This window comes from Carcharhinus amblyrhynchos, chromosome 25 (assembly GCF_965287045.1).
Source record: "Carcharhinus amblyrhynchos chromosome 25, sCarAmb.v2.hapA, whole genome shotgun sequence".
Taxonomy (NCBI): Eukaryota; Metazoa; Chordata; class Chondrichthyes; order Carcharhiniformes; family Carcharhinidae; genus Carcharhinus; species Carcharhinus amblyrhynchos.
Genome location: NC_137348.1, coordinates 16,287,319 through 16,305,062, shown reverse-complemented (window position 1 = coordinate 16,305,062; position 17,744 = coordinate 16,287,319). Strand labels below are relative to the sequence as shown.

Sequence of the window (17,744 nt, the reverse complement as noted above, 5' to 3'; positions counted from 1 at the left end):
AATCCCTTTGCACTACCTTCTCAATTCCAGCTGTTGTGGGTGGAATATTTGTGGTTGACTGAGTTTAACTTTACTATCACTTCTTTTTCAAAATGGCGCTTTACAATACTAAAGTTAATTAACACTGCAGTGAAATATCAATCGTCCTATATATTTTCAATAATCATTATGTTCTGAATCAAAGGAGGAGGAGTTCACAGAATCTACAGTGCAGGAAGCGACCATTCGGCCCATCGAGCCTGCACCGACAACAATCCCACCCAGATCCCATCACCATAACCCCACATATTTACCCACCTAGCCTCCCTGTCACCAAGGAGCAATTTATCATAGCCATGTGTCTTTGGAGTGTGGGAGGAAACCGGAGCACCTGAAGGAAACCCACACAGACATGGGGAGAACATGCAGACATGATTACCCGAGGCCAGAATTGAACCCAGTTTCCTGTGGCTCTGAGGCAGCAGTGCTAACCACTGTACCACCAGACCACCCCCCTTTAGCAGGTGATTTTAAAAACAATTGTATGAAGAGGTTACTCAGTTCTGACACGGTTGTATGGCAGAATATGATTGCATGGTGGTTCACTTTTCCTCTATCTTGTTTAGATTCATTTATGGAATGTGGGTGTCACTGGCTGGATCAGCATTTATTGCCTATCCTGAGTTGCTCTAGATAGGTGGCTGTGGGTCTTGAATTTTTGAATCGCTGCAGTCCCTGAGGCGTAGGTACAGCCACAATATGACTAGAGAGAGAGTTCCAGGATTTTGACCCTGTGACAGTGAAGGAACGGCAATATATTTACAAGTCAGGACGTTGAGTGGCTTGGAGGGGATCTGCCAGGTGATGCTGTTTCTAGATATCTGCTGCTCTTGTCCTTTTGGATGTAGAGGACATTGGGCTTGGAAAGTACCATCTAAGGAGCCTTGATGAGTTCCTGCAGTGCATCTTGTAGATGGTACACACTGCTGTCACTGTGTATCAGTGGTGGAGAGACTGAATATTTGTGGAAGGGGTAGCAAGCAAGCAGGCTGCTTTGTCCTGGTTGCTGTCAAACTTCTTGAGTGTTGTTGGAGCTACACTCATCCAGGAAAGTGAAGAGTATTCCATCACACTTCTGACTTGTGCCTTATAGATGGCGAGGTGGCTGTGGGGAGTCAGGAGGTGAGTTACTCACTGCAGAATTCCTAGCCTTTGACCTGCTCTTGTAGCCACAGTACTTAAATGACTAGTCCAGCTCAGTTTATGGTCAATGCTAACCCCCAGGATGTTAATAATGGGGGATTCAGCGCTGATAATGCCACTCTGTCAAGGGCACATCTCCCACAACCAAGGCAAAATGAACTATCTGGTCCATTAGGGTGATCTACTAAACTTTTACAGTTGGTTTCTCCATCACATTTTGTGTTTACCCTTTTATTGGAGCATGAAATCCAGATGATATCAAACAGGACAAGGCATTGATTCCACTGCTTCTCATATTAAAGTTTACTTATTAGTGTCGCAGGTAGGCTTACATTAACACTGCAATGGAGTTACTGTGAAAATCCCCTAGTCGCCACACTCCAGCACCTGCTCAGAGGGAGAATTTAGCACAGCCAATGCACCTAACAAACCTGTTTTTCTGACTGTGGGAGGAAACTGGACCACCCGGAGGAAACCCACAGAGACACAGGGAGAACGTGCAGACTCTGCACAGACAGTGACCCGAGTTGGGAATCGAACCAGAGTCCCTAGTACTGTGAGGCAGCAGTGCTAACCACTGTGCCACCCAATTCACCCTTGAGCTCCTCTCCTCAAATTGGATTGTTTTGCTGCAACCTTACAGTGGAAAAGCTTTAGGTCTCAAAAATGAGTCGTCATAAAATGTAATGACAAAAACATCGATAAGAGTTGAGTCACTCCAACTGTTAAGCGCAATTGATATCTACAAAGCTTTACCCAGTGACATAAGCTGCTGTTAAGACCCAAAACACCCCAGGGAGAGGGAAAACAAGGAAACGCAACATGGGATGTGGCAGGAACTATTGCAGAAGAGTAGACAGAAGAAATTTGTTGTTGGCTGATGCTCCAGCGCCGGAGTGGAGTAAATAGAAAAATGGACAAGTTTTGTAAGCAGTGGTTGTCTCAACCACAACAGGATGGTCTCTGTGGCAGAGAGAGACAGTTGTCAGTTTATTGTAAAATCCAGTGTCAAGATATCATGTAAGGTAAACAGACTAAAGACAGCCTTATCCTACCATGAAGCACACGACAGCAGTCGTGCAAATGTGTTAGGCAGAGACTATTACTGTTCAAACAGACATAAATATATCATAATGTTTTATCTTTTGATCAAACATAAATCCCTCAACAAAACAGCCAGAAGATTAACTGAGTCTATTATAACCCTGTCGGGTCTGAGTAACCTCTTCATACAGTTGGTTTTTAAAACCATCTGCTAAATGACCTCCTCCTCATTTGACTCAGAGCATAATAATTATTGCAAATATAATTTCATTGAAAATATATAGGACTATTGATATTTCACTCCAGTGTTAATTGACTTTAGTATTGGATTGTAAAGCACCATTTTTACAAAAAGTGAATGTAAAATTAAATTCATTCAACTGCAAATATTCCACATGCCACCCTAGATTAACTCTGCATCTGATTAAGGCAGGGGATGGCGGTGGGGTGAAAGGGGATGGAGTGGGGTTTAAAGGAGTTATACATTGAAGCAGAGAAATGCCTTTTATTTATCTATTTTCGGGGTCTATGACAGGCTTCGCAAAAGGCTCGGTCACCTTGTTTTCTAGTTTAAGTTTATTTATTAGTGTCACAAATAGGCTTACATCAACACTGCAATGAAGTTACTGTGAAAATCCCCTAGTTGCCACACTCCGGCGCCTGTTCGGGTACACTGAGGGAGAATTTAGCATGGCCAATGCAACTAACCAGCACGTCTTTCAGACTGTGGGAAGATACCAGAGCACCCTGAGAACATTACATGTGCAGTGGACAATGGGGAACCTGTGGATGTGGTGTATCTGGATTTCCAAAAGACATCTGACAAGGTGCCACATCAAAGCCTGCTACATAAGATAAAGATGCATGGTGTTACTTGTAATGTATTAGCATGGATAGAGGATTGGGTTAACTGACAGAAAGCAAAGAGTGGGAGTAAATGGGTGTTTTTCTGGTTGGCAATCAGTGACTAGTGGTGTGCCTCAGGGGTCAGTGTTGGCACCGCAATTGCTTATGATTTACAATAGATGATTTGGAGTTGGGGACCAGGTGCAGTGTGTCAAAATTCACAGATGACACTGAGTGGCAGAGCAAAGCGTGCAGAGGATGCTGAAAGTTTGCAAAGGGATATAGATAATCTAAGTGAGTGGGTGAGGTTCTGGCAGATGGAGTACAATGCTGGTAAATGTGAGGTCATCCATTTTGGTAGGAATAACTGCAAAATGGACTATTACTTAAATGGTAAAAAATTGCAGCATGCTGCTGTGCAGAGGGACCTGGGTTACACATTGGAGCAGAGTAATGCCTTTTATTTATCTATTTTCAGGGTCTATGAAGGGCTTCACCTTGTTTTCCAGTTTAAGTTTATTTATTAGTGTCACGAGAGAGAGAGAGAGACAGATAGAAGAATCACAAGGAGTTGGTTTGCAGGTGCAGCAGATAATTAAGAAGGCAAATGAAATGTTCTTCATTGCTAGAGGAATGGAGTTTAAAACAGCGAGGTTATATTGCTGTTGTATAAGGTGCTGGTGAGGCCACACCTGGAGTACTGTGTACAGTTTTGGTCTCCTTACTTGAGAAAGGATATACTGGAAGAGGTTACTGCAGAAGGTCAGAGGACATGGAGTTGGGGGTAGGGTGTTAGCGTGGATAGAGGATTGGTTGTCAAATAGGAGGCAGAGAGTGGGGGTCAATGGGTGCTATTCGGATTGGCGGTTGGTGACTAGTGGGGTGCCCCAGGGGTCGGTGCTGGGGCCTCAGCTATTTACCATTTATATAGATGATCTGGAGGAGGGAACCGAGTGTAGGGTGTCGAAATTTGCTGATGACACCAAGATTGGGGGAAAGGCAAATTGTGCGGAGGGTGTGGAGAGTCTGCAGAAGGATCTAGATAGGCTGGGCGAATGGGCCAGGAAATGGCAAATGGAATTTAATGTTGGCAAGTGTGAGGTGGTCCACTTTGGTAGGAAGAATGGTAGGAAGGACTATTACTTACGTGGCGAAAAACTGCAGCAGGCGACGGTGCAGAGGGACCTCGGGGTCCTTGTGCATGAGTCGCAAAAACCCAGCCTGCAGGTGCAGCAGGTGGTCAGGAAGGCGAATGGGATGCTGGCCTTCATAGCGAGGGGGATTGAATATAAAAGTAGGGAGGTCTTGCTGCAGCTGTATAGGGCATTGGTGAGGCCGCAGCTGGAGTACTGTGTGCAGTTTTGGGCGCCGCACCTGCGCAAGGATATTTTGGCCTTGGAGGGAGTGCAGAGGAGGTTTACTAGGCTGATACCGGAGTTGAGGGGGTTGAGCTATGAGGAGAGGCTGAATAAACTAGGCTTGTACTCGTTAGAGTTTAGAAGAATGAGGGGAGATCTCATTGAGACGTATAAGATGATGAATGGGATGGATAGGATAGAGGTGGAAAGACTCTTCCCGCTCAAAAAAGACAGTAGGACTAGGGGGCACAGCCTCAAGATAAAGGGGGGGCGGTTCAGAACGGAGTTGAGGAGGAACTTCTTCACTCAAAGGGTGGTGAATCTCTGGAATTCTCTGCCCATTGAAGTGGTGGAGGCTGCCTCGCTAAATATTTTTAAGAAGCGGGTTGATGGGTTTTTGATAAGAGAAGGGATTAAGGGTTATGGGGAGAGGGCGGGAAAGTGGAACTGAGCCACGACAGATCAGCCATGATCTTATTGAATGGCGGGGCAGGCTCGAAGGGCCAGATGGCCTACTTCTGCTCCTATTTCTTATGTTCTTATGTTCTTATGTTCTGGAGAGGGTGCAGAGGAGAGTCACTAGGTTGATTCCGGAGTTGGGAAGGTTGGCTTATGAGGACAGACTGAGTGGTCTAGGGCTATACTCATTGCAATTCAGAAGAATGAGGGGGGATCTTATAGAACATATAGTATTATGAAGGGAATAGATAAGGTAGAAGCAGGGAAGTTGTTGCAACTGGCAGGAGAAACTAGAACTAGAGGACGTGGTCTCAAAATAAGGGGAAGCAGGTTTAGGACAGAATTGAGGAGAAACTTCTTCACACAAAGGGTTGTGAATCTGTGGAATTCCCTACCCAGTGAAGCAGCTGAGGCTACCTCATTGAATGTTTTTAAAGCAAAGACAGATAAACTTTTGAACAGTAAAGGCATTAAGGGTTATGGTGAGCGGGCAGGTAAGTGGAGCTGAGTCCACAGAAAGATCAACCATGATCTCATTGAATCGCGGAGCAAGCTGAAGGAGCCAGATGGCCTATTCCTGCTCCTAGTTCTTATGTTCACCTGGAGGAAACCCACGCAGACATGGGGAGAGCATGCAGATTCCACATAGACACTGACCCAAGCTGAGAATCAAACCCAGGTCCATGGCACTGTGAATGCTAACCACTGTCCACTGTGCAGATTCTACCCATACATAGTAACTTCTAACTTTCCACGATTCAGTTGATTGGAGTGGCATTGGGTTAATCAAAGACCAGATTTGGTAGAATTGTCAAGTACACTACCAGAAGGATGTGGAGGCATTGGTGAGAGTACAGAAAAGATTTACCAGGATGTTGCCTAGTATGGAGGGCATTAGCTATGAGAAGAGGTTGGAGAAACTTGGTTTGTTCTCACTGGAACGACGGAGGTGATAGAAGTCTACAAGATTATGAGAGGCATGAACAGAGTGGATAGTCAGAAGCTTTTTCCCAGAGTGGAAGAGTCAATTACTAGGAGGCATAGGTTTAAGGTGCAAGGAGCAGGGTTTAAAGGAGATGTACGAGGCAGACTTTTTACACAGAGAGTAGTGGGTGCCTGGAAGTCGTTGCCGGGGTAGGTAGTGGAAGTGTATACGGTAGTGACTTTTAAGGGGTGCCTTGACAAATACATGAATAGGATGGGAATAGAGGGATATGGTCCCTGGAAGGGTAGGGGGTTTTAGTTAAATCGGGCAGCATGTTCGGTGCAGGCTTGGAGGGCCGAAGGGTCTGTTCCTGTGCTGTAATTTTCTTTGTTCTTTGTACACACACATACTGGGAAATCACATGCGTGAGGAACAGTCATGGAAAATAGACATGCCCTGGACATGTGGTGTAACCTCAGGCCACAATGCTAAATGTAAGAGTCATGGACCATGCAATCAATGTTCATACTCTTAACACTGTAAGTAACTAGTGGATTTCAACTGGGGAACTGGTGGCTTTGATGAGGCAGTGTAATCTGGGTACTCTGTACACAAGACACAACACTGAGCCCCAAACACCAAAATCTCCAGCCAGCCAGTCACTCCAGTGAACACTACAAACTCAAACCACAGGAATACGATGTTGCAGAAAAACCAACAAACCACGGACAAAGCTTTTGAGAAACTTAAAAATTATGTCTCCAATGGTAATGGTTTAGTGGCAAGTAAAGGAAGTCGAAATGAAGATCTAGAATAGGCAAAGGGTTCCAGCTCAAAGGTTTTCAAGTCTTGTGAAGCAACTATACTGGAAGCACAAGGGAAGAGGATACGGGTGAAATGGGATCGAATCATTGATGGTTTGAAGGACGGTGATGATTCCTCTCCTTCTTGGAATACGATGGTTACAATGTCATTCCCAATATGCCGCTTCCTCTCCACCTGGAAAGCAAAGAGAATAGATCTCAGAATCACAGAATCTCTACGGTGCAGAAGAAGGCCATTCAGCCCATTGAGTCTGCACTGACCACAATCCCACCTAGGTCCTATCCACATAACCCCACATATTACCTTGCTAATCACACATTAAGAGGCAATTTATCATGGCCAATCAACCGAGCCCGTGCATCTTTGGAGTGAGAGAGGAAACCAGAGCAGCCAGAGGAAACTCCTGCAGGCACAGGCAGAACGTGCAAACTCCACAGAGACAGTCACCCAAGGTCGGAATTGAACCCAGATCCCTGACACTGTGAGGCAGCAGGGCTAACCACTGTGTGCCCTCATTCCTTACACTTCTCAGCATGGTTCAGCATTGAAACTACCTCTTCCTTACACACCTTGTACAACTCCGTTATACTCTTTTTAGTGAATGGAACCACAAGGAACATTTCAGCAAAATTAAAATTATGTCAGCTGACTTTAAAGTTTATTTATTAGTGTCACAAGTGGGCTTATATTAACACTGCAATGAAATTAATTACTGTAATTACTGAAATTAATTCCCCACAGAATGTGCCCAATCAAGAAGTCTTTATAGTCTTCTGAATGTTAACAGCGTTCTCCGGCGCCTGTTCAGGTGCACTAAGGGATAATTTAGCATGGCAATACACCTAACCAGCACATCTTTTGGACTGTGGGAGGAAACCCATGCAGACAAAGGGAGAATGTGCAAACTCCACACAGACAGTGATCCAAGCCGGGAATCGAACCCGTAATTTGCAGACAATTCCTCGTCCCCTGCAGCTTTCCCCGAGGGTGAGCCGGCTGCATTTCAGCAACCTGGCCACTATTGGCAGGAAACTGAATGAGGTGGATAATTAACCAATGAACTGCAATCTTCCATCAAAAATGGAGTCAGGTCTGTAAAGGTCACAGTCCACTAACATCTGGACAATAATCATGGATAGAGATGTTCATGATTCTAATCTCCCAGAACACTACACTCCTGGTCCTATGTATTTGTGACTGTTGTGATGCCCACATGGAGGATCATCAATAGATCTTCCCGTAGGCTTCATGGAGCACGAAGCCCTTTACTGAGTGTACAGAGGCTCATGCAATGGGAATTAAGCAACAGGAGCTTAAAATCCATAGCTTTGACCTGGACTGTTGTTGTTAGGTTGCAAGAGCTGACTTGCTTGCTGTAAGTAAGCTCGGATACAGATCTCCCTTTGCTTTTCAATAAAGCTGAGGGTCACAGATTAGAAGGCACTGCCACCAAAGGTCAAGCAATTAAAATCAGGGGACGTTTAAGGGGCCAGAGTTAGAGGAGAGCAGATATTTTGGAGGGTTGTGGAGGCGATTAAGGAAAATCCACACTTGTATTGAAATGAATCTTGTCTACATCATCTCAGTAATAGCATTAACTCTCTTTATGTTGATGGAAGCATGATCATTGCTGGGATAGTGTTGGCTACAGAACATGCCCATTTGAGAAGTCTTTGTAGTCTTCTGAATATTAACAGCGAGTCTTTATATGTGACTGTATACATTTATACAGTAAAGGGTATAAGCTTGGAGATATCTCCATGTCTGGTCTTAACCTGTCTCTACTCAGCACCAGCCTGACCTGAGGCCTGGGTCATGACCCTTCTTACACCATTGAGCGGGCAGTACGGTACTCAAAGCCCACATTACATGGCGGACCCTTCTACATGTTGATCTGGCAGTGAGGGCCTTCAGTTGCAAACAATAAAAGAACTAACTTCACAAATAAACCAAAGAAGAAACTTCATTACTCCAACACTTGAAGCTATACTCTGGGCCACACAAGCTTCCCACAATTCCCATCTGCTTTCTCTTTATACTGGGTCAGCTGACCACCATATCATTTTGCCATTGGTTACATTGTCTACTGGGTCTGCTGACCCTTAGAGCATGTTACCATTGGTTACATTATAATAGATTCCAATGTTACCATTGGTTACATTATAGCAATTCAGCACTAGCATCTTAATGATACATCCTTTCTTGGAATCATTTTGTTTTCTGTTTCAATCAAAATGCCCTTACTATAAGGTGAGATACATAAAATCTGCCGTTAGCCCATTTGCAGAGGCCGATACTACAGGAGTGGGTTAGCACTGCTTTTAAAAACACAAGCCATGAGTTTTGAATGAATAGCTAACAATGGTGGGAATTTATTGTGACTGCTGTTTTACTATTTGCCAACAAGGAAGTCAATATGCTGAGCTATGAGAAGGCTGAATAAGACAAACTTTCAGCAATTATTTCATTCTGTCATTCTGAGTCGACAATGTTGTGGAAATTATTCGAAATCCACACTTATCTAACCTGCGCAATGTGTAACAGGGAAAGCTGCAATATATTACCATTGGAGCAGTGGTGACCAGCTGGAATTGTCAAGTGAGACTGGGTAACAATTGGGAAGCTTTGTGCTGGCGTGCATGTGTTTGGGTGTGTGACTGACTAGGAGCGCCTGGTTAATTAATTAACAGCAATAGTGCGAGAGCAAGGTGTAACTAAAAATCAGCAGCTGCAACAGATGTGGCTAGCTAATTTAAGGGAGGGTTGTGTCTTCGTTATTTGGTAGCTTGCCAGGAGAGGTGCAGGAGAAATGTTAAGATTAATTAGACAGATCTTTATCAACAGAGTGTGTGTTGAGGTGTTCCTACTATTTAACACAGCATTACTGACTTGAGAATCCAATTGGCCTCTCTGAAATAGTATCTCCTTGAACAGGGTGGTGGGATGCAGAAGCACAAAGTTGACAGGGAGGAAAGGACAAGCTAGTCCACCAAGCCTGCTTCCCCCTCCTCCCCAGGACGGCTGCAAGATTCTGATGCCCCCATCTCCTTGTAAAGGTTAGAATATCAATGTTTTATGTCCTGTGTGTGTAGCAGATTGAGACAGGCGATACATTCAAGGTGCTCTGGAAATGGTGAATAACAAATTAAACTCCAGAACCCGAGTTCCACGCATCTAAAAATAAAGTTTGCCTTTATATAGCAATTTTCATGATTGCTAGATGTCTCAAAGCTCTTTATGGTCAATGGGTTATTTCTGAAGTGTGGTCCCCACTGTAATGTAGGAAACATAGCAGTCAATTTGTGCACAGCAAGCTCACACAAACAATGCAATAATGACCAGATGATCTGTTCCTGTGACTGGTTGAGGCATAAATATTGGCCAGGACACCAAGGGTAAATCCCCTGTTCTTCTTTGGTACATCTACCTAAACAGACACACGGAGCCTTAGTTTTAACATCTCATCTGAAAGCTCTCTTTCAGGGCTGCAGCCTTAACACAGAAACTAGAAGCAGGAGTAGGCCATCGGGCCCTTTGAGCCTGCTCTGCCATTTATTATGATCATGGCTGATCAAATTCAATATCCTGATCCCCCCTTCCCCGCATATCCCTTGATCCCTTTAATGTCAAGAGCTATATCTAATTTCTTCTTGAAATCAGACAATGTTTTGGCCTCAACTACTTTCTGTGGTAGTGAATTCCACACATTCACCACCCTCTGGGTGAAGAAATTTCTCCTCACCTCAGTGCTAAAAGGTTTACTGTTTATCCTCAAACTACGACCCTCTAGGTCTGGACTCCCTCACCAATGGGAACATTTCTTCTGAATCTACTCTGTCTAAACCTCTTAAATTTTATAGGTTTCTATGAGATCCAGTTCATTGCTGCTCAGCTGCTTAATATGGAGCTGGGTAATGCCACTTGCTCAGAAGTGAATCTTACACAACGTCAATGTAAATATTGGAATTTCTGAGTGAGGTTCAGAAAGAGAACTGTTGGTCAGGGCAAGGAAGATGAATGCATCACAGCCAGCGGCCTTGAAGATCAATGAGTGAGACTCTCCAGCTCCTAGCCGCGTGTTCTCTGCCAGTGGGAGGTGGCGCTGTGTTTGCGAGTGGCGGGATTTCCTGGTCCTGCCGCTGTCAATGGAAAATCCCAATTACATCATCTCACGCTGGCAGGAAACCGGCGGTGGGATAGGGTTGCGCTGCTGACGGGACTGGAAAATCCCACCGGCGTGAAAATTCCAGCCTAGCTGCAGACTGAGCTGCTCCAAAAATGTTGATGTTGCCACTGACTGGGAGAGAGCAGGGCACTGGGAGCCACCCAGTACAGCGACACAAAAACAGACCCATCAACCATGGTGAGCAGGACAGCCCCGGCAAAGGAGCATGGCCCTGGCTGTGTGGATAATGAGGAATGGAAAGTAGAGAGGGAGGAAAAAGAACTGTCACTAAAAATGGAAACGCATCTTTTTCACAAAGTATTGTGCCAGACTCTTGAGCTGAAATCTCACCGGCACGCCCACCCAAGGCTCGAAAGATCGTGCCCGGAATTAGCGGCGAATGCCATTCTGCGAGCCTCACCCGCCCCGAAATCAGGGGGGATGTGTCGGGAAAATCAGGACCTTGGACAGAAAAAAAAGTCTAACAGCTGGACTAAGGAGCCATCAAGAGGCTGAAACCACCACTCCTCCCAAAATCAATATCAGCCCTTGAAAGGAAATGTCCTGACAACTGAAAATGATGCAAAATAAAGAAAAATTCTGCAGTCGATAAAAATCCCCACAACAAAACAAATATCCTTTCATGGTCTAGGAACCAATGATGCAACCATTCGATATCTCAGATAAGGGAGACATCACAACCCCTTTGACAAAACTGTGCTACAGAGAAAATTAGAATCTAATCCCCTGTCTGTATTTTTCTGTAAATCTATACTGTTAAAGATGACTTTTATCGATGCTATCAGTTTACCAGGCAAAATAATGAGAGGGAAAGTAGCAAAGATAACTGCGAGCGAGATAAAAAATGGTTAGATACGAATTGACAATTGTCAGAAGTGAGGTTTACGTATAAATGGATCACTGGCCAATGTGTTGGGCAGAAGTGAAGACTTTTTAAGGAATACAAATCATAAAATCCCTACAGTGGCCATTTGGCCCATCGAGTCTGCACCAACCACAATCCCACCCAGGCCCTATCCCTGTAACCCCACATATTTATCCTGCTAATCCTCCTGGCACTAATGGTAAATTTAGCATGGCCAATGCACCTAACCAGTACATCTTTCGGACTGTGGGAAGAAACCGGAGCATCCGGAGGAAACCCATGCAGACACAGGGAGAATGTGCAAACTCCACACAGGCAGTGGCCCGAGGCCAGAATCGAACCCAGGTCCCTGGTGTTGTGACGCAGCAGTGCTAACCATCATACCCCAGTGCTAACAAATGCAAAATAGCAAACAAAAATAATTATTCTAAACCGAAACTGGTAGAAATCTGAAATGAAAACAGAAAAGGGGGCAGCATGGTGGTACAGTGGTTAGCACTGCTGCCTCTCAGTGCTCCCGACCTGGGTTCGATTACTGGCTTGGGTCACTGTCTGTGTGGAGTTTGCATGTTCTCCCCATATCTGTGTGGATTTCCTCCCACAATCCAAAGATGTGCGAGTTAGGTGCATTGCCAGGCTAAGTTGTCCGTTAGTATCAAGGGGAATTAGCAGGGTCAATATATGGGGTTACAAGAATAGGGCCTGGGTAGGATCATTGTCGGTGCAGGCCCGATGGGCTCAACGGCCTCCTTCTGTGCTGTAGGGATGTTGTGAGGCATTCTACGTAAATTCTGGAAATACGCAAGGAGTCCAATGGTATCTGGAAAAACGAAACAGCAAGGTGGATACATCCCCTTAATCGGAACTGATGGTAAATTGTTGACTTTAAAATGCCCATCCTTGTTTTCAAATTAATTTAATTCATTGACGGGATGTGGGTGTCATTGGCTAGGACAAGGTTCCTTTGGTCTTGTTTCCCCTTATCTCGGAAATCTACACCAGTCTCACAACCTTTCAAAACATCTGTCCTCCACTAATTCTGGCCACTTGCTCCACCACTGGTGGCTGTGCCTTTTGTTGTCCAGGTTCTGGGCTCTGGAATCTCTACCTCTCTTTGTCTTTCAAGATAATTATTACTTGAATGGGTGTAAATTGAGAGAGGTGGATACTCAGTGAAACCTTGTGCATCAGTCGCAGAAAGGAAGCGCGCAGGTACAACAGGCAGTAAAAACAGCAAATGGTATGTTGGCCTTCATAGGGAGAGGATTTGAGTACAGGAATAGGGATTTTTTGCTGCATTTGTGTCAGGTATTGGTGAGGCCACGCCTGGACTAGTGTGTGCAGTTTTAGTGTCCTTATCTGAGGAAGGATGTCCTTGCTAAAGAGTCCAGTGAAGGTTTATCAAGCTGATTCCTGGGATGGCAGGTCTGTCACATGAGGAGAGACTAAGTTGGTTAGGATTATATTCAGTGGAGTTTACATGAGTGAGTGGGGATCTCATAGAAACCTATAAAATTCTAACAGGGTTAGACAGGATAGATTCAGAAAGAATGTTCCCAATGGTGGGGGAATCCAGAACTAGAGGTCATAATTTGGGGATAGGGTGTAAAACTTTTAGAACTGAGGTGAGGAGAAATTTCTTCACCCAGAGGCTAGTGAATGTGTGAAATTCACTACCACAAAAAGTGGTTAAGGCTTGTGTGATTTCAAGAAGAAATTAGACATAGCTCTTGGGACTAAAGGGATACGGGAAGGGGAAGGTGGGGTCAGGATATTTGATCATAATGAATGGAAGAGCAGGCTTACGGGGCCAAATGGCCTACTCCTGCTTCTATTCTCTATTTTTCCGAAAATTTCTAATTCTTAAAAGCTGCTCTTTTAATCAAGATTTTAGTCATTGAACCTAATGGGTGGGATTTTCCAGCCACGCTCACCCCAAGCTTGGAAAATCCCGCCTGAAGTCAACGGAGCTTTGCATAGTCCGTGTCCTGCCCACTATGAGTCCAGTGGCAGGCGGGGTGGGAAAATTCCACCCAATGTCTCTTCATTACATTTTACAATGCACATGTGAAGCACCCCTCGATGTTTCACTGTATCAGTTGGACACTATATGAATATAATGTGTTGTTGGGGGAAATTAGCATCTGCTTGACAATCTTCATCAGGAAAACATTCAACAAATGTCTGGGGCGTGTCGGAATACACACAGGCACACAACAGACAGACACACATGACATATGGGTGAACTGCAATATCCTTGACTGCACTTGTAAACTGAGAAAAAAACCATTTTCCTAAACAGGTTACAAAACGACAAAGTTGAATCTTGTCTTTTCTTTCCACTTCTGAGGACACTTGTTTTATTTGCACAGATTCCTGTCAGGTCCTTTGAAGGAGAATGTACTTCAAAGCTCTGAATTTGTAAAAGTATGTTGGGGTTAAAATTAACTATCAATGTTTTACTTAAACCCAGCACCAAGGCTGCTTGGGGTCAAATATTGAAAGGTTGCCAATGTACAGTATCAAAGTAAATGATAAAAATATAAACTTCATTTATTAGTGTCACAAGTAGGCTTTACATTAACATTGCAATGAAGTTACTGTGAAAATCACCTCACCACCACACTCCAGCGCCTGTTCAGGTACACTGAGGGAGAATTTAGTGTGGCCAATGCACCTATCCAGCACATCTTTCGCATTGTGGGAGGAAACCCACACAGACATGGGAAGAATGTGCAGACTCCGCACAGTGAGCAGAGGCCAGAATCGAACCCAGGTCCATGGCACTGTGAGGCAGCGGTGCTAACCACTGTGCCACTCAAGTAGGCTTACATTAACACTGCAATGAAGTTACTGTGAAAATCCCCTGGTCACCACACTCCAGCGTGTGTGTGGGTACACTGAGGGAGTACTGTGTACTCCCTCAGTGTACCCACACACATGCTGTATTCGAGTACACTGAGGGAGAATTTAGCATGGTCAATGCACCTAACCAGCAGGTCTTTCGGACTGTGGGAGGGAACCGGAGCACCTGGAGGAAACCCACGCAGACACAACGACAAGATGCTGTCCAGGTTGATGTGTAGAATGGCTGCTTGGTTGAGAACTTCGAAGACCGTCACTTGTGAAATCTGATCTCAGCAGAGGGTAGCAGCCTCATGTGAGAAAGGGAGTAAATTAGAGCATGGATAGCAAACAACTACACTTAGAAAGTGGTATCTTTGGCATTTTGTAATATTTACAAAATATGCAAACTCTGCACAGATAGTGACCCAAGCTGGGAATCGAACCAGGGTCCCTGGCACTGTGAGGCAGCAGTGCTAACCTGAAGTTCATCAATATTTCATGCTTTTTGTTCGCTTTTGGACATCATTAAATTGTTGCTTTTCTCATCCTGCCTATAATTAATATGTTTGTCAGTAATTGCAACTCTAATTTAATACAAATGTAAATACATGAGAAACTAACAACACCAGCAGTTGAATAATTAGCTGATGTTGTCAGAAATATGGAAATAAAATGGTCTCGGTGATAAATTAGTTGCATCTATGGAACAATATTGTCTGTTCAAATTGCTTGACCATCATTCAATCTTGTAAGAATAGGCGTGGAGATTGACAGCTCTATAAACAACACACCCTTCTATAAAGAAATCATCTACTTCTTTGCACCACTTATAGAATCATAGAATCCTTACAATACAGAAGGAGGCCATTCAGCCCATCAAACCTGCACTGAGAACAATCTCACCTTGTCCCTCTAATCACAAATATTTATCCTGCTAATCCTCCCAAAACTAGGGTCCATTTAGCATGACCAATCCACCTAACCCGCACATCTTTGGACTGCGGGAGGAAGTTGGAGCATCCGAAGGAATCCCACGTAGACACGGGGAGAATGTGCAAACTTTGCACAGACAGTGACCCAAGCCGGGGATCGAACCTGGTCCCTGGTGCTGTGAGGCAGTTGTGCCATTGTGCAGTCGTTGCACTACTGTAAGGTTAACCTCCTCCAAGATGGGTGGGAGAGGGTGAGGGTATTCATTTGGTAAAGATTTGGAATGGGATTCTCTGATCTCATTCACTGTGATGACTTCAGCCAGGCTAATGAAGTTGGCTTGCTTGAGTATGAACTGCCTGCTGAGTCCTAATTGATGGTTAAATCAGGGGAACTCATGCTCCCTATTTAAAGCAGGTGTGTCAGATTCCTAGCCTGCATCCAGCAGGGAGCAACTGGAGAGCTGGCTGTGTACAGATGTAAATAAAGTAACTTGGTGATGGGATTTTTGCCTCTGTGGAGTTATTACATTCACCCTGCCACCACTGCTAGCAAGATTGGAGAACTTGGTGCTCAGCCAAAACACCATTCACTGACCGAAGAATTCTAGCCATGGGTGAGATCGGAGAATTCCAACTAATGTAAAGCACTCCCAACCCCTTGGGAAAATGCCAGATTTGAGAGTCCCTGCCAAATTGAGGTGGGTCAATCATTGCAATCTGTTAATGAGGTTCTGTTCCTTGGATTTTGGAAACACTTCTAATGCAATGACTGTGAGTTGGACTTTCCCAGCAGCTAAAGGGAGGCGAGAGTGACCATATCCAAGGCCAAGACTAACACCATTGGAGACACTGGCCTGATTCTCCAGACTCGCTGCTGCGAATGGAGTTTTGGCTGTGGGGCAAACGAGACTGGAGAATTCCAGCCTCATTAACTATTTATAGAAAGATATAATAAATTAGTCAAGTAATTGTGAGCAGCTGGTATTTAATAAGCTCAGGCTATTTATTTTAAGTTTATTAATTTGTGTCACAAGTTACATTAATGCTGCAATGAAGTTACTGTGGAAATCCCCTAGTCACCACACTCAGGGTACACTGAGGGAGAATTTAGCAAGGCCAATGCATCTAACCAGCACATCTTTCGGACTTTGGGAGGCAACCAGAGGTGCACAGTTGATTAGGTACTAAGGCACAACCCTTGATATGCACTTTATATCAGACAACAATCAGAACATAACTCATGTACCAGGGTTTCCCTTCAGGAGGTCAACAAGATTGTCATCATTGACTGCTTACACTAGCCTCAGTAATCTCAGGAAAGTCCTAAAGGAACCCCAGGATCTGTATGCTTTGTATTTAATACAGACATGGGGAGAATTTGCAGACTTTGTATAGACAGTCACAGATAGGCCCACATTATTGATGTACTAGCAGAACATAAAATAACCAATAACCTTGGTATCTCATCTGATTAGTCAGTCAATAGATCTGATAGCAGAGAATGTAACAGCATGACTTTAAGATGTAATTATAAATATAAAGGATAACGATCATGGAGTTCCTTCAGGACTTTCCTGAGCTTGTGAGGCTAGTGTAAGCAGTCAATCTTGTTGACCTCCTGAAGGGGAAACCTGATGTGCAAGTTATGTTTTGATTGTTACCTGTTATGAAATGCATATCAAGGATTGTGCTTTAGTACCTAATCAACTAGCTTTAATTAAGAATTAATAGCTGTATTTCTGTGACTCTTCAGCGTGTAATAGGGAAATGTGATAACGTGATATGTAAACTCAAATCACAGTGGAGACCCGGGATGGAACCAGGATCCATGACCTAGTGTGATCTCCAGCTGTATTCAGTGCTCCCAGGGAGTACACACTCGGGGACTGTGCATGGGCAGCTTGTGTTTTGCTAAGATATCCTCCCAATGAGCACTGCTCCCCCTGGGAGTGTCAGATTTCAGGGGACTCCAAGATCCCTTCTTAGTCTGCACTATTGTGGAAATCTAGTTCATATTTCTTGTTTTACAATATAACTTTCAATTTTCAAAATTAAAGTTATGACCCTGGAAATATTGAGGTATCTGGTCGAAAAAGTGATTAAAAACAACTCTGATGTAATTGCAACTTAATCAAGCCTGAGCTTATTAAACTTAAAAGGTAGCCTGCTCTTTCATCCTCGAAACGTACGCAACATTTTGCTTATTATTAAGGTTAAATGTAAATTTGTTGGAGAAGCTCAAATTTCTGACCGGTTTGTATAGAATGAAAAGGTC

General features: G+C 44.2%; 1 protein-coding gene across 6 annotated transcripts in view; it reads right to left on the bottom strand.

Moving 5' to 3' along the window:
- The window catches only part of garnl3 (GTPase activating Rap/RanGAP domain like 3), a 408,597-nt gene that overhangs the window by 108,321 nt on the left and 282,532 nt on the right, over positions 1–17,744 (bottom strand). For all 6 annotated transcript variants that reach the window (XM_080211832.1, XM_080211831.1, XM_080211834.1 and 3 more), the window contains exon 12: positions 6,705–6,813. In XM_080211832.1, the coding sequence (XP_080067958.1) occupies positions 6,705–6,813 (109 nt within the window). The remainder of the gene's footprint in view (positions 1–6,704; positions 6,814–17,744) is intronic.